This window comes from Somniosus microcephalus, chromosome 5 (genome assembly GCF_052327205.1).
Source record: "Somniosus microcephalus isolate GS21.2 chromosome 5, FLI_Smic_1.0, whole genome shotgun sequence".
In the NCBI taxonomy this organism is placed as follows: Eukaryota; Metazoa; Chordata; class Chondrichthyes; order Squaliformes; family Somniosidae; genus Somniosus; species Somniosus microcephalus.
This window is the reverse complement of record NC_140991.1, coordinates 72,877,030-72,899,110: the sequence shown is the minus strand read 5'-3', so window position 1 is coordinate 72,899,110 and position 22,081 is coordinate 72,877,030. Positions and strand designations below refer to the sequence as shown.

The window sequence follows — 22,081 nt, the reverse complement described above, 5'->3', positions numbered from 1 at the left end:
CTCATTAGTCCCTATGTTCCCTGACATCTCTGGGAGGTTATTTGTGTCCTCCTTCGTGAAGACAGAACCAAAGTATGTATTTAATTGGTCAGCCATTTCTTTGTACCCCATTATAAATTCCCCTGATTCTGACTGCAAGGGACCTACGTTTGACTTCACCAATCTTTTTCTCTTCACATATCTATAGAAGCTTTTACAGTCAGTTTTTATGTTCCCTGAAAGCTTACTCTCATAATCTATTTAAATTTGGGACCCTAGTCTCTGAGTCAACTACTTCACTCTCCATCTTAATGAAGAATTCTATCATATTATGATCGCTCCTCTCCAAGGGGCCTCGCACAACAAGATTGCTAATTAATCCTTTTTCATGACATAATACCCAGTCTAAGATGGCCTGATCACTAGTTGGTTCCTCGACATACTGGTCTAGGAATCCATCCCGTATACACTCTAGGAATTCCTCCTCCACAGTATTGTTACTAATTTGGTTAGCCCAATCTATATGTAGATTAAAGTCACCCATGATAACTGCTATGCCCTTATTGCATGCGACTCTAATTTCACGTTTAATGCCATCCCCAACCTCAGCATTACTGTTTGGGGGTCTGTATACAACTCCCACGAACGTTTCCTGCCCCATGGTATTTCTCAGCTCTGCCCATACAGATTTCACATCATCAGAGCTAAAACCTTCCTTACTATTGTGTTAATCTCTTCTTTAACCAGCAATGCTGCCCCACCTCCTTTTCCCTTTTTCCTGTCCTTCCTGAATATTGAATACCCCTGGATGTTGAATTCCCAGACTCGGTCATCCTGGAGCCATGTCTCCGTAATCCCAATTATATCATATCCGTTTACATCTATTTGCGCAGCTAATTCATCCACCTTATTGTGAATGCTCCTCGCATTAAGATACAAAGCCTTCAGGCTTGATTTTTTAACACTCTTAGTCCTTTTAGAGTTATTATTTACTGTAGCCCTGTTTGATTTACACCCTTGATTTCTCTGCCTTCCACTTTTGCTTTTCTCCCTCTTTCTTTTGTTTCTATCCTTGCTTCCCTTTCCTCTGTCTCCCTGCACAGGTTCCCAAACCCCTGCCATCTTAGTTTAAACCCTCCCCAACAGCACTAGCAAACACTCCCCTAGGACATCAGTCCCAGTCCCGCCCAGGCGCAAACCGTCCAGTTTGTACTGGTCCCACCTCCCTCAGAACCAGTTCTGTCCCAGGAATTTGAATCCCTCCCCCTTGCACCATTCCTCTAGCCACGTATGCATCGGAAATATTCTTCTATTTCTACTCTGACTAGCACGTGGCACTGGTAGCAATCCTGAGATTACTACCTTTGAGGTCCTATTTTTTAATTTACCTCCTAACTCCCTATATTCAGCTTTTAGGACCTCATCCCGTTGTTTTTTTACTTTTCGTTGGTACCTATATGCACCATGACAACTGGCTGTTCACTCTCCCCCCTCCAGAATGCCCTGCAGCCGTTCAGAGACATCCTTGACCCTTGCACCAGGAAGGCAACATACCATGCTGGAGTCTTGTTTGCGGCCGCAGAAACGCCTATCTATTCCCCTTACGATAGAATCCCCTATCACTATAGCTCTCCTGCTTTTTTTCCTCCTGTCCTGTGCAGCAGGCCCACCCATGGTGCCAGGAAGTTGGCTGCTGCTGCCTTCCCTTGATAAACCATCCCCCTCAACAATATCCAAAGTGGTATATCTGTTTGAAAGGGGAATGGCCACAGGGGACCCCTGCACTACCTGCCTGCGCCTACTACTCTGACTGGTGGTCACCCATTCCCTTCCGGCCCGTGCAGCCTTTACCTGCGGTGTGACCAACTCCCTAAACGTGTTATCCACAATGTGCTCAGCATCGCGAATGCTCCAGTATGTATTCATTTGCAGCTCCAGTGCCGCAATGCGGTCTGTCAGTAGCTGCAGCTGCATACACTTCCCGCACACATGGTCGTCGGGGACACAGGAAGTGTCCCTGATTTCTCATCGTGCAGGAGGAGTATGCCACGGGGCTGAGCTGTGCTGCCATGATTTACCCTTTAATTAATTCAAATTAAATTAAATCACATCAGTACCACGAATTACACTACAATTAAATGATATGTTCAAGGGCCCTTGTTTACCAGCACTCCCCGCTACACAACAGAGACCCGAGAAACTATAAACCAGAAAAATTAAGTTTGGAAAAAAGCGAGAGAGAAATACTCACCTACCAATCACTTACCTGCTTTCTGGTCATGTCACACTTCGATTACTTTTTAACTCCTCTCTCTCCTCTCGCAGGTCCGCCGCTCAGCTCCGGTCCCAGGCCTCCTCTCCGCGCTCTTTTTACCCTCCTTTCGCTGACTGTCCCTGTCGCAGGTCTGCCGCTCAGCTCCTTTGTAAAAGAATTGGATGAAATGTTAGAAAAATGGTTGACAGTTACAAGTGTGGAAAAAAAATGTGATGAGTCAAATAGTTGGAAAATAGTGAGCACAACATAGTGACGTTCAATGTAATAATAGAAAAGGATAATGAAATGTAAAGATAATCGTGCTGGACTGGAAAAAGGCAAAATTCAGCACGATAACAAGGAATCTGGCCCACGTTAACTGGGAAGAAAAGTTAGCAAACAGGTTGATGGCTCAGCAGTGGGATGGGTAGAGACAAAATAAGTGTGAATAAGGTGAAAACAGTGTATCTAAGAATAGAGTTCCCTGGATAAATAGATTAAAACTAAACTGAAAGTTAATGGGGAGACCCAAGATAAAGTTAGGGCTAACGATACTAAAATCACAAGTAATATTGAGGGGAAAGGTGATTCTGGCAAGGTGGCCGATCTGCAACCGCCAGTTTGTTATCCGTGCCCAAAGTGAAAATCACCCCCAGAAAATGTAGTGGGGAAGAAAAAGATTAAGTGTTAAAAAGGAATATGAAAAAGGCTAGTTGATATAAAAAGAAATGGGAGCTTTTAAAAGTATATTTAAAAGTATATAAAAGTTTTTTTTTAAAAGTGAGTGAGGACTGCACAGGGATAAAGAAAGGAGCCTGTTCTGGAGATGAACGTAAGGAGGAGATACTAAATATTTTACATTGACTTTTTACAAATGTTGAAAGTAAAAATGTAAGTATACTAGAGAAGGATGTGGAACAATTGTTGGAGATAACTGCAGAAAAGTAATTGGTTCTAAACCAAAATTTGCCAAATTCAAGACCGATATATCAATGGACCTTGATGGCATGCATCCCAGACTGTTGAAAGAAGTAAAAGTGGAGACAGCAGAGGTTCTAGCCATAATTTTTCAATCCTCAAATAAGCAAGTTGTTGGTGATGCTGTTCAAGCGGGGAGAGGAGAATAAACCGAGTAACTATAGACCAGCGTTTTCCATTAGAAATTGCTGACTAGTCACAGGTGAGGCTGTGATGACACTGTTAGCCACAAGCACTAATTCTAGTAGTAAATGCCTTGCATACATGGCACAATACAGGTAAATGTACTTTACATGTGTATATTTACTTAATAAACATCTGCCATTATTCAGTAACCAAGGAAGTAAATTACTCAATAATCAAAAAACACTTGCACACTCGGCTTTTCGTCTTACCATTTTACCAACAAATGCACAAAAAGGTTAAAGTACACATGTATACACCGTTCAAATATGACATCACATGCCAATAGACGGTGTCCGTTACTCATTTTTTTTAATTTACCGATCAAAGGCAGTTAGCCACATCTAGATTCCAAATTTGACCTGGTGGCTACTACATTGGACAACACTGCTATAGGCCAATTAGTCTAACATCAATTGTGGGAAAACTCTCAAAATCCATAATTTGAGAACATTTTTGAATATTTAGAAATGAATGGAGTAATAGAGTACATCCAGTATGGATTTCTTAAAGATAAATCATGTTTGACAAATTTGAGATTTTTTTTTGAAGAAGTGACTGACTGGATAGATGAAGGGAATGCAGTAGTTATGTAAAAGGTGTTTCAGACTATGTTTGATTAAATGCCTCAAGAGGCTTGTAAGAAAAATTCAGTTATGTGGTAGAAGAGAAGTGTAGCAGTGTGGATAACAAGCGGTTGACGGACAGGAAGCAGCATTTAGGATAAATGGATGTTGCTTGGATTGGAGCACAGACCGAAGTGGTGTACTTTTGTTCTGGTTATATGCAGATGATTTGGACATGGCATAGGAAGCACAATCTTGAAATTTGCTGATGGCACTAAAATAGAAAGTTTGGTGATTGGCAAGGAGAAAAAAATATTTTGTTTATACAAAAGGATATTTTAAAAATTCAAGTTATAATTGAAATTAAAGGCATGATGGATAATTTAAATTCTCCATTGTGTTTGTTTCCTTAGTATGTTCAAAGCCAAATTGGTCTTACAATCAGTAATATGTAGTATGAATATCTGACCTGATGGAAAGAAAAAGGAAATCATTTTTAAATTGGCTGACTGCTGTTTGGAACAAAAAGGGACCCGTATCACATCTGTTCTAAATAACATGCCATAAGTGATGTACTACTATAGTGCCAGCCATGGCTCAGTTGGTAGCACTCCCCTCCTGAGTCAGAAGATTGTGGGTTGTGAGTCCCACTCCAGAGACTTGAGCGCAAAATCTAGGCTACACTTCAGTGCAGTACTAAAGGAGTGTTGCATTGTCGGAGGTGCCGTCTTTCAGATGAAACGTTAAACCGAGGCCCCTTCTGCTGTTTCAGGTGGACGTAAAAAATCCCATGGCACTATTTCAAAAGGAGCATTTGGTCTTTATCACATTGCTGTTTGTGGGAGCTTGTGTGCAAATTGGTTGCCCTGTTTCCTACATTACAACAGTGACTACACTTTAAATTTACTTCAAGCACTGTAAAGTGCTTTGGGACGTGAAAGGTGCTATATAAATGCAAGTCTTTCTCTTTTTACTTGATTAGAGTGACTAAATATGACACATTTGTGGAGGAAATATTGTAAAGTGTGTGGCTTGTCAGTAAAGTTTTTTTTCCCACATTGAAAAATAGCAAAGTTTGTTAGACGAAAATAGAAAGGGATATATTTGTTTAAGTTTTCATTTACTGTGAGATATAGAATTCTCTATAACAACGGTGGCATAGTGGTTAGCACTGTTGCCTCACAGCGCCAGGGACCCGGGTTCGAATCCGGCCTCGGGTGACTGTCTGTGCGGAGTTTGCACATTCTCCCCGTGTTTGCGTGGGTTTCCTCCGGGTGCTCCGGTTTCCTCCCACAGTCCAAAGATGTGCGGGTTAGGTTGATTGGCTATGATAAATTGACCCTTAGTGTTAGGGGGGATTAAATATACGTGGGGTTACGGGGATAGGGTGGGATATGTGTTGGTGTAGGGGTTATGGGGATTGGGTGGGATATGTGTCAGTGCAGGCTTGATGGGCCGAAATGGCCTCTATCTGCACTGTGGGGTTTCTGTGATTCTGTGAACCGTGAATTGGTGAGTACTCATTACTCACCCAGCTTGCTTTCTCAAGCAATTGCAAAGCCACCTCTTCCCCAATGGATATTGATCAACCAATAATCTTTCTTATAACCAGAACGTATTCTATGTACTCAACTAATAATGAAACAATAATATGAAACAATAATAAATATGGAACAATAATCCGAGAGAAAATTAACAGCCACTTGGACAAGCATGGACTAATAAAGCAGAGCCAGCATGGATTTGTTACGGGCAAATCGTGTTTGACTAACTTGATTGAGCTTTTTGATGAGTTAACAGAGAGGGTGGATGAGGGCAGTGCAGTTGATGTTGTGTATATGGACTTTCAAAAGGCGTTTGATAAAGTACCACATATTAGGCTTGTTTGGAAAATTGAAGCCCATGGGATAAAAGGGGCAGTAGGAGCATGGATACAAAATTGGCTAAGGGATAGAAAACAGTTGTGGCAAATGGCTGTTTTTCGGACTGGAGGGAGGTATACAGTGATGTCCATTAATGACTTGGACTTGGGGGTACAGGGCACAATTTTGAAATTTGCAGATGACATGAAACTTGGAAGTGTAGTAAACAGTGAAGAAGATAGTAATAGACTTCAAGACGACCTAGAGAGGTTGGTGGAATGGGCGGACACATGGCAGATGAAATTCAATGCAGGAAAGTGTGAGGTGATGCATTTTGGTCGGACGAATTGGGCGAGACAATACATGCTAAATGGTACAATTTTTAAGGGGGTGCAAGAACAGAGAGACCTGGGGGTGTTTGTGCATAAATCTTTGAACATGGCAGGACAGGTTAACAAAGCAGTTAATAAAGCATGAGATCCTGGGCTTTATAAATAGAGACATAGAGTACAAAAGCCAGGAAGTTATGCTAAACCTATATAAAACACTAGTTTGGCCCCAGCTGAAGTATTGTGTCCAATTCTGGGCACCATACTTTAGGAAGGACGTGAAGGCTTTGGAGAGGATACAGAAGAGATTTGCTAGAATGGTTCCAGGGATGAGGAATTACAGTTGGATAGATTGGAGAAGTTGGGGTTAATCTCCTTAGAGCAGAGAAGACTAGGAGGAGATTTGATAGAGATGTTTAAAATCATGAAAAGTTTAGATAAAGAGAAACTATGTCCAATGGCTGAAGGGTCGCTAATGAGAGGGCACAGAATTAAGATGATTAGCAAAAGAACCAGGGGTGACATGAGGAGGGGGAGGACCCAGTTGTCGTGGTCCATGTAGGAACCAATGACATAGATAGAACTAAGAATGAGGTTCTGCTGAGGGAGTTTGTGGAGCTACGGTCTACATTATAAACCAAACTTCCAAGGTAATAATCTCTGGCTTACTACCTGAGCTACGTGCAAATTGGCATAGGGCTAAGCAGACCAGAGAGTGGTTTGGGAGGAAGTGGTTTCTATTCATGGGGCCCTGGCACCAGTACTGGGGAAAGAGGGAGCTGTTCCATTGGGACGGGCTCCACTTAAACCGGGCTTGGACCAGTATCCTGGTGAATTGAAAAACTAGGGCTTTAAACTAAAAGGGGGGGAGGAGGCAGGTGAGCGAAAATGTGGTAATCTAAAGAGAAAATTGAAGGCAATAGAGCAGTGTAGTGAATTGGGTAAAGATGAGCAGTGTGTGACAGGAACGGACAGAGATTAAAGGTAATAGTGCATCTGCAAATTTTAAGATGAAAGCAGGGAATAATGGTAAAGAGTTAAAACTAAAGGCTCTTTATCTGAATGCACGTAACATTCGTAACAAGATAAATGTATCAGTGGCACAAATAGAGATAAATGGGTATGATCCAATAGCCATTACAGAGACATGGTTGCAAGGTGGTCAAGATTGGGAACTAAATATTCCACGGTACTTTACGTTTCAGAAAGACAGGCAGACTGGAAAAGGAGGGGGTTAGGCCTGATAATAAAAGATGACAATGACAGTAGTGAGAAAGGATCTTGGCTCGGAAGATCAGGAAGTAGGATCAGTATGGGTGGGGATAAGAAATAACATGGGGTAGAAAACAGTGGTGGGAGTAGTTTATAGGCCCCCGAACAGTAGTTATACCATTGGATAGAGCATTAATCAACAAATAACATGAGCTTGTAACAAAGGTTATGCAATAATCGTGGGGGACTTTAATCTTCTTATAGACTGGTCAAATCAAATTGGCAAGGGTAGTCTGGAGGATGAGTTCATGGAAGGCATTCGAGACAGTTTCCTAGAACAATATGTTATGGAACCAACCACGGAACAGGCTATTTTAGATCTTGTATTGTGTAATGAGACAGGGTTAACTTGTAATCTCATAGTAAAGGATCCTCTAGGGAAGTGTGATCATAATATGATGGACTTTCACATTGAGTTTGAGAGTGACCTTCTTAAGTCCAAAACTCAAGTCTTAAGCTTAAATTAAGCCAATTACATAGGTATGAGGGGCGAGTTGGCTAAGGTAGATTGGGAAATTAGAATTAAAATGTATGACTGTAGATAAGCAATGGCAAACATTTAAAGAAATATTCAAACTTCTCAACGAATATACATTCCATTGAGAAATATATCTCCATGGAAAAAGTGATCCATCCGTGGTTAACTAAAGAAGTTAAAGATAGTATTAGATTAAAAAAGAGGCTTATAATGTTGTGAAGAATAGTAGTAAGCCTGAGGATTAGGAGAGCTTTAGACACCAGCAAAGGCCGACCAAAAAATTGACAAAAAGGGAGAAAATAGAATGAGAGTAAATTAGCAAGAAATATAAAAACCGATTGCAAGAGCTTCTTCAAGTATGTGAAAAGGAAGAGAAGTAGCAAAAGTAACTGTTGGTCCTTTAGAGGCTGAAACAGGAGAAATTATATTGGGGAACAAGGAAAGGGCAGCGATTTTAAGCAAATATATTGTAACTGTCTTCACAGTAGAAGACACTAAAAGCATACTAAAAATAGTAGGGAACCAAGGGGCTAATGAGAGTGAAGAACTTAAAAGTAGAGGAAAAAGTACTTGAGAGACTAATGTGACTAAAAGCTGACAAATCCCCTGGACTTGATGGCTTACATCCTAGGGTTTTGAAAGAGGTGGCTGCAGAGAGAGTGGCTGCATTGGTTGTGACCTTCCAAAATTCCCTAGATTCAGGAACGGTCCCAGTGGATTGGAAGGTATCAAATGTAACTTCGCTATTCAAGAAAGGAGGGAGAGTGAAAACTGGGAACTGCAGGCCAGTTAGCCTGACATCAGTCGTCGGGAAAATGCTGGAATCCATTATTAAGGAAGTGGTAACAGGGCCCTTAGAAAATCCTGAAATTATGGTCTCCGTGACGACGCACTCCGAGTATGCCGTCATAATCCATTTGAAAGGCCCCGCAACTTCCGGATTTCCGCATGCGTGAAATCCGGAACTTGCGATCTGTCAAAGTATGCCTTTATCAGATCATCCGAACCGCCTGAAACATGAGTATTGCTGGCGCAGAGTTGGGCTATTTGCCCTGCAATTGCCCACAAAACTCTTGTGGCTGATAAAAGCAGGCATAGGGCATATATAAAGCTTAAATCCAAAATTATGCACATACACTTCAAATGAGTTTATCCAAATAGGCCTGGATTAAGAAGTTTAAAATTATTTATCAAAAAATTTAATTTTTATTGAGGTTGGTGCAATGAAGGAATTTCTGAATAAAATTGCAATTCAGTACATTTATAATTATTAGAATTCTGTACATTGTATAATTATTTGGGGATTCCCTTCGTAAATGATTGCAATGGAATCCTCCTTTGTGATTGGAGGACGGGGCCCACGTGATCCCAGGGACGCCTCCGAACCGCCTGTGGCCCTAGGATCATTGGGCCTTTACCCTGCCATCCTCCTGGAGGCCCAAGACTGCAACTCTTCACTGCCTGGACGCCAGGAGGTACTTTCGGAATTGTTTCGGGGGCCGGAGACGTACGCCTCTGACCGCAGTTTCTAGGCCAATATGATTAGGCAGAGCCAACATGGTTTTATGAAAGGGAAATCGTGTTTGACACATTTATTAGCATTTTTTGAGGATGTAACTAACTAGCAGGGTAGATAAAGGGGAACCAGTGGTCAAAGAGGTAGGTTTTAAGGAGCGTCTTAAAGGAGCTAGGGAATTTAGGGAGAAAATTCCAGCACTTAGGGCCTCAGCAGCTGAAGGCACGGCCGCCAATGGTGGAGCGATTAAAATTGGGAATGTGCAAGAGGCCAGAATTGGAAGGAGCGCAGATATCGTTGTGGGGCTGGAGGAGGTTACAGAGATAGGGAGGGGCTTGGATGGATTTGAAAACAAGGATGAAAATTTTTTAATCGAGGCATTGCTCAACCGGGAGGCAATGTAGGTCAGTGAGCACAGGTGAATGTTGTGAGCTAAGATACGGGCAGCAGAGTTTTGGATGACCTTAAGCTTATGGATGGTGGAAGATGGGAAGCTGACCAGGAGTGCATTGGAATAGTCAAGTCTAGAGGTAACAAAGGCATGGATGAGGGTTTCAGCAGCAGATGAGCTGAGGCGGGCGATGTTACGGAGGTGAAAGGTAGGCGATCTTAGTGATGGCGTAGATATGTGGTCAGAAGCTCATCTTGGGGTCAAGTACGACATCAAGGTTCAGCCTCAGACAGTTTCAAGGGAGAGTTATGTAGTTCGTGGCTAGGGTATGGAGTTTGTGGCGGGGACCGAAGACAATGGCTTCAGTCTGCCCAGTATTTAGTTGGAGAAAATTTCTGCTCATTCAGCACTAGATGTCAGACAAGCAATTTAGAGACAGTGGAAGGGTTGAGAGAGGTGGTGGTGAGGTAGTAGAGCTGGGTGTCGTCAACGTACACGAGGATACTGATGCTGTGTTTTCGAATGATGTCACAGAGAGGCAGCATGTAGATCAGAAATAGGGAGGCCAAGGATAGGTTCTTGGGGGCACTAGAGGTAACGGTGCAGGAGTGGGAAGAGAAGCAATACAAATTCAATAGTAGCCTTCAAATGGGAATTGGATAAATACTTGAAGGAGAAAAAAATTGCAGGAATATGGGGAAAGAGCAGGGGCATGGTACTAACTGGATTGCTACTCGAAAGAGCCGGCGTAGATTCGATGGGCCGAATGGTCGCCTTCTGCGCTGTATTATTCTATGATTCTAAGTGATGTAATGGCTATTGTCATTTGATGCATCTTTTACATTGAGGATTGAACAGGAAATATTAGGAAACTTTAATAGCATTAGGATTAAAATTATACGTAATTGTATCAGGTTTCGCTGTATGCTGGGTATTAATCTGCATTTGTGTGTGCTTTATAAGAAGACTTTTGCTGCAATGTAAATGGCTTCCAGATGGTCTTGAAAGATAATTTGTTAGAAATCAAAAAGGTTAATCGGAAACAAGCCTCTTTTTAATCTTAACTTATGCTTGTGTTTTCTTAATTGCCTGAGCTGTGCGTGCTGGATTGTGGGTTTTCATAATTAGCGTTTAATAGACAATTGTCAATGTTTAATCCATAACCCTTTAATGTAATATCATTTAGGCAATAATGAATGATACGGCGTTTGTATCAGGGAGAAGTTATTAACCACGTCAATAATTACTTAGCACAAGATGAAGCCAAGTGCTCAAGTGTTTGCTGCCATTTTTTAAACTCTTAATATACTTTGACCTTGTTACTTACTGTTGTTTGGATAACTGGATTAAAAATAAGCATCCACTCTCAATTCAAAGCCACATAATTTGAATTATCTGATTTAAAAAGAAACATTGAATTTCCACTTTGCTGTTTTACTTCGGTTGTTTAATTCAAATTACTGGATAATTCAAAGTTTAATGCAGAAAGTGACTGAACTATCAGGACTAGACTGTAATAAGAAAATGTACAGTAAACATTTGTTTAAATGAAAGGGAACAACTAAAATTTGAAGCAAGCATTCTTAGTGTGCCAAAACTTTTACAACTCCACTGTTGTTTCAACTGCGATCATATGTTTTTTGTTACAATAGAACCTGTTTATTACAATTCTGTCTTAGCAAGATTTGTCAGGAATGACTTCTGTTCAAAGTACTACCCGTTTCTTAAGAAAATTATACTTCACCAGATATTTTAATTTTTTTTTAAATGTCAATTTTAACATCAACCTGGAGACCCTCAACTAAGTTTTCCCTCTGCTAGGTAACTCTGGTGACTCCAATTGTGCAGTGACTGCATTGCTATGGAGCCAGATAACCTTGGGAAATGATGCTGCAGCCTGGGAATGCACATTTTCTAGCATGTAACATGGCTCCCAGGCTCGCCTGGCTCTGAAATAGCATTCGGATTTCTCTGAAATCACATCTTTTGCCATTTGTGATGAAACCACTCTAATTGACATCAGTAGAGTGGTCTGCTAAGGAGGTAGGCTCAAGTGCCTTCACAACAGTACTGAAAAAAGTTGAGTTATCTGGCAAGTACATTTTTCTAGCATTAAAAGGAGAAGTTCTTAAAACAGAAAGTGATCCCCTATGCTTTCCTTCACTTTGAAGCACTGTGCATCACCTCAATTGAATTTATTGTGCAGAAACATGTAAATAAATTCTCTTCATACTTAGTCTTGATGTAAATTAGGCTGTTGTTAGTTGCATTGATTGTCACTCTAAATTAAAATATGTAGCAATGGGTTGCATTTATATTTCAGTAATTGCTGATTAAAGATGCAATTTAGTGCACAGTGGCAGTTTGCTGATATCTTGCTTGTGTGGAGTGGGAACTATGGAAATGTTTTCCACATTTGCTGTTTCATAGTGGTTTTAACTTGATTACTATTCAACCTGTTTTCATAAGATCCTTATAATAAGGATACTTCCAGATGAGGAAGGCCATTCAGTCCATCTTAATCCCTACATCCAGAATAGTCATACACTTGCCCAAATTGTATGTTTTTTTCTTAAATTATTCCAGGATTTTCACCTCCACCACTCTGCCTGGAAATCAATACTAAATGTTAATCACTCTCTGTGAAAGAACGTCTTGATATTGGTCTTAGTTACATTTTGCTAGTTTGGACCTAGGTCCCCTTGTCCTCCTTTCACTGTTTGTTTATTTTTAAGTAATATTCTGGTTTTTGTTTCCATACCGTTTACTTATATGCCTCCTAATAAGATGTCCCCTTTCCAGGCTGAAAAACCTAAGTCTCTGCAATCTCAGATCAGACCCCTACTTACAGGAATCAGCCTCATGGCTCTTCTCTGTACTGCGTCCAGTGCTTGAATGTCCTCTTTATTTCTTTGCAACTAGAACTGGGCACAGTTCTTGAGGTATGGTTTGACCAGAGCATTGTATATTTTGACCATAACTTTTACTGTTTTGGCTATGGACTTCAACATTCAGCTAGCTTTGTGAATTGCTGCTTTGCATTGGTTGGACTAGTTGAACGTTTAGTCTACTAGAGCTCTTCGGTCCCTTTTAAACCTCACCATTATTTCAACACCATTCAAGGAGTATATATGTCTCCCATTTTCCTTCCTATGTGCATACTTGACATTTGTCTGAATTAAATTTCTTCAGCCATTGTTCATCCCACTCGCATATTGTTTAGCTCATTCTGTAATTTCTAGGCTGCTTCTTTTCCTTTCACTGGTGACAGCCGTGGCTCAATTGGTACCACTCTTGCCTCTGACTCAGAAGATTGTGGGGTCAAGTCCCACTCCAGAGACTTGAGCACAAAATCTAGGCTACACTTAAATGCAGGACAGAGGGAATGCTGCATTGTTGGAGGTGCCGTCTTTCAGATGAGAAGTTAAACCGAAGCCCTGTCTGTGTTCTCATATGGACGTAAAAGATCCTGCGGCACTATTTTGAAGATGAGCAGGGGAGTTCTCCCCTGGCCAATATTTATCCCTCAATCAACCACCATTTATAAAAAAAAAAAAAAAAAAATCAGGTTATTATCTTGTTGCTGTTTGTGGGAGCTTGCTATGTGCAACTTGGCTGCCCCGTTTCCTACTTACAACAGTGACTACACTTCACTTGCTGTAAAGCCCTTTGGGATGTCCTGAGGTTGTGAAAGGTGCTATATAAATGTCTTTCCTTCACTGTCCCTCTGAGTTTGGTATCATTTTCAAATGTTATCAATTTGTATTGAGTTTCTATTAGCTTTATTTAAAATAAAGCCCTCCAAATATTTGCATGTAAAAAAAAAATCAATTTTTAAATTAAATTTGCATGCAGCTCTGTTACATTCTTCGGTCTACCTCATGAGTTGCAAGTAATTGTAACAAAAATGGAATGTTTGTCGTTTATGTTTTTTGGTTTACTTCCACATAGCTGTTTTAAACACACTCATAATGTGATTACACCTTCATTAAAAGTCATAATGCCCAAAGCGATGTTTGGTTTACTGCCACAGTATGTCTTTGAAGGGGACAAAATATTTTGACATGCTAATGTTTTGATTACACTGTTAGCAGCTTGGTTTGTCTTACTTGGAGTACAGTGTGAATGATAATCCATACACTTGTCTTTGATTAACAATAACTTGCATTTATATGACACCTTTAACATAGAAAAATGTCCCAAGGTACATCACAGAGACGTGAGAATTAACATGCCGAGTCAAAGGCGAACAAATGGGCTTTGAGGAGGGAAAGGAGGAGAGGAGGCAAAGAGGCAGAGTCTTTTAGGGAGAAAATTCCAGAGAGTGGGGTTTAGTTGGCATGACCGCCAATGGGGGGACAAAGGAAAAGGTGATGCACAGGAAACTGGAGTCCGATGAATGGAAAGTTCAGGGGGGTGGGGGGGATCGGTAGGGTTAGAGGAGGTTATAGAGATTGGGGGGGTAGGGGGGAGGGCGAGTAGTCCAAGGCCATTGAAGGATTTAAACAAAAGAGTGAGAATTTTATATTCTAACTGCGTTGGGATGGGGAACCAATGTAGGTTAGCAAGATGGGGTGATGAACAAGTGCAACTTGGTGTAGGGTAGGATACAGGCAGCAGAGTTTTGAATACACAGTTCATATAGTTGTACATGGTGAATTTTCATACTTTCAATGTGAAATGTAAGTGTTTTACAAAAGAATGCTTCAAGACTGTTCATGTATGGTTCATGAATTCTTTGTTACAGAAACAGAAGGACAGAGACAAATACAGACAACAAAAAATCAAAAAATCTTTGGATTTGCCATCTACAGTTCCACCTCTCACTGTGACAACTGAAAAGGTAAGTGGTAATGTGTTTTAAAATGCAAATAGATCAGTATATTGGGTTAATGATGGTATGAAATTCCAAATATAAATCGGGTTTTGCTGCTGTGTCTCACTTTTAATAGTAAGCCTTGAAAATATTTTGTCATCAGGATTTAAAACCTTCATATAAATTGAACTGTTTGTCATGAACTTGATCCTCTGAATGTGGTAGAAGTAGTAAGTTAGACATGTCATCTTCCTTGCTTTTATAAACTGAAGGGTAAAAGTAACTAGGTGGACACTTGGTCTAATTTGTAAACGTGCACAGAGAGGACTGTGGTACCTTGTACTACTTCAGGTGACTTCATCAGATCCTAAGCAGACTCCACAAGTAACTTCCTTTCATCAAATACTAGGCTCATTGGGTGTCATAGTTTGGTTCTGGTGTTGAAATCTTCCTCTGGTAACAAGTGGGTAACTGAAAGAACAAAACTCATTTCAAGCACCAATGAGGGGTGAGGAACTATAATTCAGCATCATTGTTTGCGATATCTTTTACTAATGCATGCCAAAACAGAGATATTTCAAATTTAAAATAACTAGGCAGTTCACATGTATTCCAATTACAGTGACCATAATTATAACATATAAGCATATCAATTTTGTAAATACACAGAAGCAGTTTTAAAACCTATAGGAATGCCTATACAATTGGGTGCATCTCAAGTGAGTTAGAAGGATTCGAATATCTCGCAATATAAAGTCAGTGTTGAATCTATTGTAAGCATGTATGTACAGTATATTTTATAGTGTAGCTGTTAAAATCCTAATTGCTAACATTACTACAGTTGGTGGAGATGAATGCATTCGTTGTTTGCATGATTGTTATGCATGCAATATTATGGGGCATCAAACTACTGGTGGTTCTCTAAATATTGTTCTTATTAGCTAATATATTTTTGTTCTCTGTACTTTCCTTTCCTAATCATAACTGTTTAGACTTATACAAGCACTAGCAGTGGCTTTATGTCAGGCTCCTTGAAGAGGTTGGAAGAAACTACTGCTCGATTTACAAATGCAAATTTCCAGGAAGTATCTACTCACCCTTCAAGTGGCAATGAAGTTGCTGAGGTTAAAAGCTTGGAGGTCAAAGAGAAGAAATCTGGAGGGCATGGCACCAGTCAGAGGGGAAGGAAATCAGGCATTGGAAAGAATTCAGCTTGTCTATCTGTTACAACAGCATCAGCGAGCCCTTTTCCACAAGGTATGCTTAGAGTAACAGTCATCTCTCTTTATTTCAACACATTGACAATTTGCAATATGTTGTTTGTTCTGACTGGTTATTAAATGCATGTTTGAAAGCATAAAGTGAAAGTATGTAAATATTTGCTAGTTTTCCGGTATTGACTAACAGATTTATCACACTCATCAATTGTAGTTTGCTAGAAAAAAAATTGAAAACCGCTGATTTAGGATGGGGCATCATGCACTTAAAATAATTATAAAGAATGTTGTAGATCCAGAATGCATGATTTAATGATAAAATAATTAAAAATTGGCACAAATACTTGAAACCAATCATAAAGCTTATGTGACTAAACAGTTTTCTCAATTCATTGAATAATTCAAATTATCTGAATTAAAAAAAAAAAAAAATTAGGATTATATTCACACTTTCCTATGTTTGTTACTTAATTCAAATTATTGGATAATTCAATTTTTTAGTAAAAAATAACTTGAATTATCATAAGTAGACTGTATTACAGCTTGAACCGTAAATGTCTGACAATATAAAAGGACAGGGGACAGGGTTTATGCAGTGTTGTCACTAGAGTTTAAATAAATCATAATTGGTGTAAAATATTAATTTCATATGTCCCCATGATCTGTGAAAAAGGCAGTGATATTTTTTGTGTTCCCAAACTTGGGTTGTGTCTGGAGTGAGAATTTTGAGTTATATAAACACAAAGCTGAAATACTGGTTAGTTACAGGTGTGGCACAGATGATTGTAATGTTTGGAGCAATGTGAGATAAATTAAATTCACACAAGATACATGTTGTCAAAGCATTGAAGTATAATGGTTTGGGTGCAATTTTGTAAATAAGACAATTGACAACACTGATTGTATTCACAACAAATTTTCAAAGGTCCCTAAATGTGGAGTTACTATAAAGATCACTTCCTGTTTTGTTTAACTGAGTGCTAATTAAGCAAGACCAAAAACAGCTTCATGATTCTTTGTAAAGCAAATCAGAACAAGCATGAGAAGTCCAAATATCCTTGGGAATTTCAGCGGCAAATTATGTTGGGTTTTGGATGTGTGTCGGAGAGAGAAAGGTATAAAGAGAGGAAAAAAGACACTATTGGTAATGGCTGCATTCACAGATTTCTGACCAGTATGGTTGTGCACTTGTAATGCAACTTTCTGAAGCCAAAAAGAATGCATCAAAAATTAAAGAATTGACATTTGAATAACTTAAGTTTCCACAGCAATTCTAACTTTTGGTGGATTAAACAGACTATAAGGCTGCCTGATCAATATTGAATAGGGCTCCCATTCTTGCATGCTAGATCTTACTCATTGCTTGGTTGGAAAGGGATATTGAAATAAATATTGTATGCTCAAATAAAATCTATTTGTAAAACAAAAACCTCCAGTTGGTTATTTAAAATTATTTTTTGTTCTAAAAATGTTTGGCCGTAGTTTCTGATTGGAGGCTTCCTGCGTGCAGAGGCCTCCGATCTGGAAAAAATCTACGCACTTACCTGAGGGCTCCCGAGGTCCGGACACTTCCGCTCCTGGGCCTCTCCAACTCGAAATGTGTAGGGTCTACATAGCCCAGAGGCGCATGCAGTTCGCAAGTGTCCCTGGGATCACATGGGCCATGGGGAGCCAATCAAAGAAGGGAACCTTCCTTCACACTTGACGGACAGACCTGTCAAATATATGAATGGCGAACACCCCAAAAACACTTTTAAACATCAACTGAAATTTTTTTTTTAAATCACATTTTTAAAATTAGTTGAAATTACAATAAGTTAAATATTTTATACAAAATTTTAATTTTTTGAAAAAAATAATTAATGTTTTTTACGGGGCTAAACATAAACTTTTTTAAAAGTATTTTTAAATGATAAATGAGTGAATTAAAAAAACAAACATTTTTTTTACTTTTTTCAAATCTTATGCTGGTAAAAGCAGGCCTTTACCAGGCGTAAGATTTCTAAGGGTTTTCTGCGGGCGGAGGTGCTCCAGAAAGCAGAACTATCCGCCCGCAGAGGCCCTTCTCTAGGGCAGGTGTCCGATCTGTCAAGAGCCTTCTTGACAGATCGGAAATGCCGGTTTTCAGCGCATGCGCTTCACATGTCTGAAACCGGCATTTCCGATGTCCCTTCAGGTGTGTACACAGCGCGTACACACACGTAGGCATCGGAATATCCGGCCCGTTATGTTACTAAGCATGATAAACTTCAAGAGCCACTAAGTTTCTATCTAAAATTTTAATTTTGTTTCTTGCTTCACAATCTGTACTCTCTTCTACATCCATTTTTCAGGATAAATGGTGCCAATAATTTGAACCTTTGCACTGCCTGTTAGCATTGTAATCTCCAAATTTGAACAAAAATGTTATGTGCAGTGTTTTAATACTTGAAAACTTTTTAAATATGAGGCTGTGTCTCCGAAAATTGTGTATGCCCTACATGTTTGCTAATATTCTAGGGATTGTTAGCAGACTGAGCAAGGGAATATAATGGGAGCCCTACTTTGTGGCACTGAATCATTTGAGATTTTTTACATGCTGTGTTTGGGGAGAAGTTAATTTAAAGATGGCATGCGAACAATGCCAAACTATTACTTTATAAATAGTTAGACAACAGATGTTTAAATGGTGATGGGTATCAAAAAGAAAGAAAGACTTGCACTTATATAGCCTCGGGTGACTGTCTGTGTGGAGTTTGCACATTCTCCCCGTGTTTGCGTGGGTTTTCTCCGGGTGCTCCGGTTTCCTCCCACAGTCCAAAGATGTGCGGGTTAGGTTGATTGGCCATGATAAAAATTGGCCCTTCGTGTTAGGGGGGATTAAATATGTGGGGTTACGGGGAAAGGGCTTGGGTGGGATGGCTGTCGGTGTAGAGACCGGGTGCTAGGGTTTGGATGATCAGCCATGATCTCGTTGAATGGCGGAGCAGGCTCGAAGGGCCGAATGGCCTACTCCTGCTCCTAGTTTCTATGTTTCACCACCACCAGACGCCTCAAAGCGCTTTACAGCCAATGAAGTACTTTAGGAGTGCAGTCACTGTTGTAATGTGGACAACGCGGCAGCCAATTTGCACACAGCAAGCTCCCACAAACAGCAATGTGATAATGACCAGATAATCTGTTTTTGTTATGTTGATTGAGGGACAAATATCGGCCAGGACACCAGGGGTAACTCCCCTGTTCTTCTTTGAAATAGTAACATAGAAACATAGAAACATAGAAGATAGGAGCAGGAGTAGGCCATTCGGCCCCTCGAGCCTGTTCCGTCATTCGATGAGATCATGGCTGATCATCCAAACTCAGTACCCCGTACCTGCCTTCTCCCCATATCCCTTGATACCTTTAGCTCTAAGAAATATATCTAACTCCTTCTTGAATATATTTAAAGACTTGGCCTCAACCGCCTTCTGTGGTAGAGAATTCCACAGGTTCACCACTCTGGGTGAAGAAATTCTTCCTCATCTCTGTCCTAAATGGCTTACCCCGTATCCTTAGACTATGACCCCTGGTTCTGAACTCTCCGACCATCGGGAACATTCTACCTGCATCTAGTTTGTCCAGACCTGTCAGAATTTTATAAGTTTCGATGAGATCCCCTCTCATTCTTCTAAACTCCAGCGAGTATAAGCCCAATCGACCCAATCTCTCCTCATACGTCATTCCTGCCATCCCAGGGATCAGCCTTGTGAATCTTCGCTGAACTCCTTCCATGGCAAGAACATCCTTCCTCAGATAAGGCGACCAAAACTGCACACAGTACTCAAGGTGTGGTCTCACCAAGGCCCTGTACAACTGCAGCAGGACATCCTTGCTCCTGTACTCAAACTCTTTCGCTATGAAGGCCAACATACCATTTGCCGCCTTCACCGCCTGCTGCACCTGCATGCTTACCTTCAGCGACTGGTGCACAAGGACACCCAGGTCTCGGTGCACTTCCCCTTCTCCCAATCTATTGCCATTCAGATAATAGTCTGCCTTTCTGTTTTTGACACCAAAGTGGATAACCTCGCATTTATCCACGTTATATTGCATCTGCCACGCTTCTGCCCAATCACCCAACCTGTCCAAATCATCCTGGAGTTTCTCTCTATCCTCCTCGCAGCATGCACGCATGCCCACCCAGCTTTGTGTCGTCTGCAAACTTGGAGATATTACATCTAGTTCCCTTATCTAGATCATTAATGTATATTGTGAATAGCTGGGGTCCAAGGACCGATCCCTGCGGTACCCCACTAGTCACTGCCTGCCACTCGGAAAAAGACCCGTTAATTCCTACTCTCTGCTTTCTGACCGCCAACCAGCTCTCTATCCAAGTCAATACCTTGCCCCCAATCCCATGTGCCTTAGCTTTACACGCTAATCTCTTATGCGGGACCTTATTGAAAGCCTTTTGAAAGTCCAAATACACCACATCTACTGGTTCTCCCTTATCTATTTTCTCAGTTACATCCTCAAAAAAATTCCAGTAGATTAGTCAAGCACGATTTACCTTTTGTAAATCCATGTTGATTTTGTCCGATCCTGTCACTGTTTTCCAAGTGCTCTGCTATTACATCCTTTATAATGGACTCTAGCATTTTCCCCACTACCGATGTCAGGCTTACCGGTCTGTAATTCCCTGCTTTCTCTCTACCACCCTTTTTGAATAGTGGGGTAACATTAGCTACCCTCCAATCCATGGGTACAGTTCCAGATTCCAGCGAATTTTGGAAGATGATCAGCAATGCATCTACTATTTCTAGGGCCACTTCCTTAAGTACCCTAGGATGTAGATTATCAGGCCCTGGGGATTTATCGGCCTTCAATCCCATCAATTTCCCTAACCCCATTTCTCTACAAATACTGATTTCTTCCAGTTCCTCCCTCTCATCAGACCCTATGTTCTCCAACATCTCTGGGAGGTTATTTGTGTCCTCCTTTGTGAAGACAGAACCAAAATATGCATTTAATTGGTCTGCCATTTCTTTGTTCCCCATTATAACTTCCCCTGCTTCTGACTGCAAGGGACCTACACTTGATTTCACTAATCTTTTTCTCTTCACATATCTATAAAAGCTCTTAGTCAGTTTTTATGTTCCCTGCTAGCTTACTTTCATATTCTATTTTCCCCTTCTTAATTAATCCCTTTGTCCTCCTTTGTTGAATCCTAAACTGCTCCCAATCCTCAGGGTTACTGCTTTTTCTGGCCAATTTATATGCCCTCTACTTGGATCTTATGCTATCCCTAATTTCCCTTGTTAGCTGCAGTTGAGTCACCCTTTTTGTTTTATTCTCATCCCAAACTGGGATGAACAACTTCTGTAGTTCATCCATGCGGTCTTTGAATGTTTGCCATTGCCTATCCACCGTCAACCCTTTGAGTGACATTCCCCAATCAATCCTACCCATGGGATCTTTTACGTCCACCTGAGAGAGCAGACGGGGCCTCGGTTTAGCGTCTCATCCAAAAGACGGCACCTCCGACAGTACAGCACTCCCTCAGCACTGCACTGGAGTGTCAGCCTAGATTTATGTGCTCAAGTACAATCCATTGCTGATAATTAACTTGGTAAAAATTGAGTTATCCAATAATTCAAATTAAGCATTGTAAATAACACCACAAACTGTGAAATTAATGCTAAAATGTGAACCATCAAATAATTTCAATTAAGCCACTTTGAATTAAGAGCAGTGGACTGTATTCCTTTAAATCTGGATTTATTTGTTAAGTAAGCACATTTTTAATGAGCCTTGCGTTTAAACATTACCCTCTACTGAGCTCTGGTGCTATTGGTGGTATATAACTAACTATTAGTCAATCGGGGTATAGGTAGGATCAATATACCCACACATATGTGTTCATACTGAAATAGTTTGGGAATGTTTGTGATAAGTGTTTACTGCAGCATCAACGCGCCAGTAATTTGGTCTTAATTTGTATTCTTTCCTCATTCTCACATTGAAAGAATTGCATTTATTTATATTGTACTTTATTACATCCTCAAGGCAACCCAAAGCATTTTAGAAAAAATTATTAATTTTGAAGTGCAATCATTGTTTTTATGTAGGCAAACACAATAGCCAAGTTATGCATAGCAAGGTCCCACAAATGGCACATAAATGTCCAGATAATCGTTTTTTTGGTCGCGTTGGTTGAGGGAGAATTGTTGGGCTAGACACCAGAACAACTCCCTATTCCTCCAATAGTGCCATAGGATCATT

At 40.4% G+C, this 22,081-nt stretch overlaps 1 protein-coding gene across 11 annotated transcripts in view; it reads left to right on the top strand.

The window, feature by feature from the left end:
* The window catches only part of mllt10 (MLLT10 histone lysine methyltransferase DOT1L cofactor), a 280,530-nt gene that overhangs the window by 102,277 nt on the left and 156,172 nt on the right, over nucleotides 1-22,081 (top strand). For all 11 annotated transcript variants that reach the window (XM_085987805.1, XM_085987795.1, XM_085987802.1 and 8 more), the window contains 2 exons: nucleotides 14,556-14,651; nucleotides 15,617-15,881. In XM_085987805.1, the coding sequence (XP_085843931.1) occupies nucleotides 14,556-14,651; nucleotides 15,617-15,881 (361 nt within the window). The remainder of the gene's footprint in view (nucleotides 1-14,555; nucleotides 14,652-15,616; nucleotides 15,882-22,081) is intronic.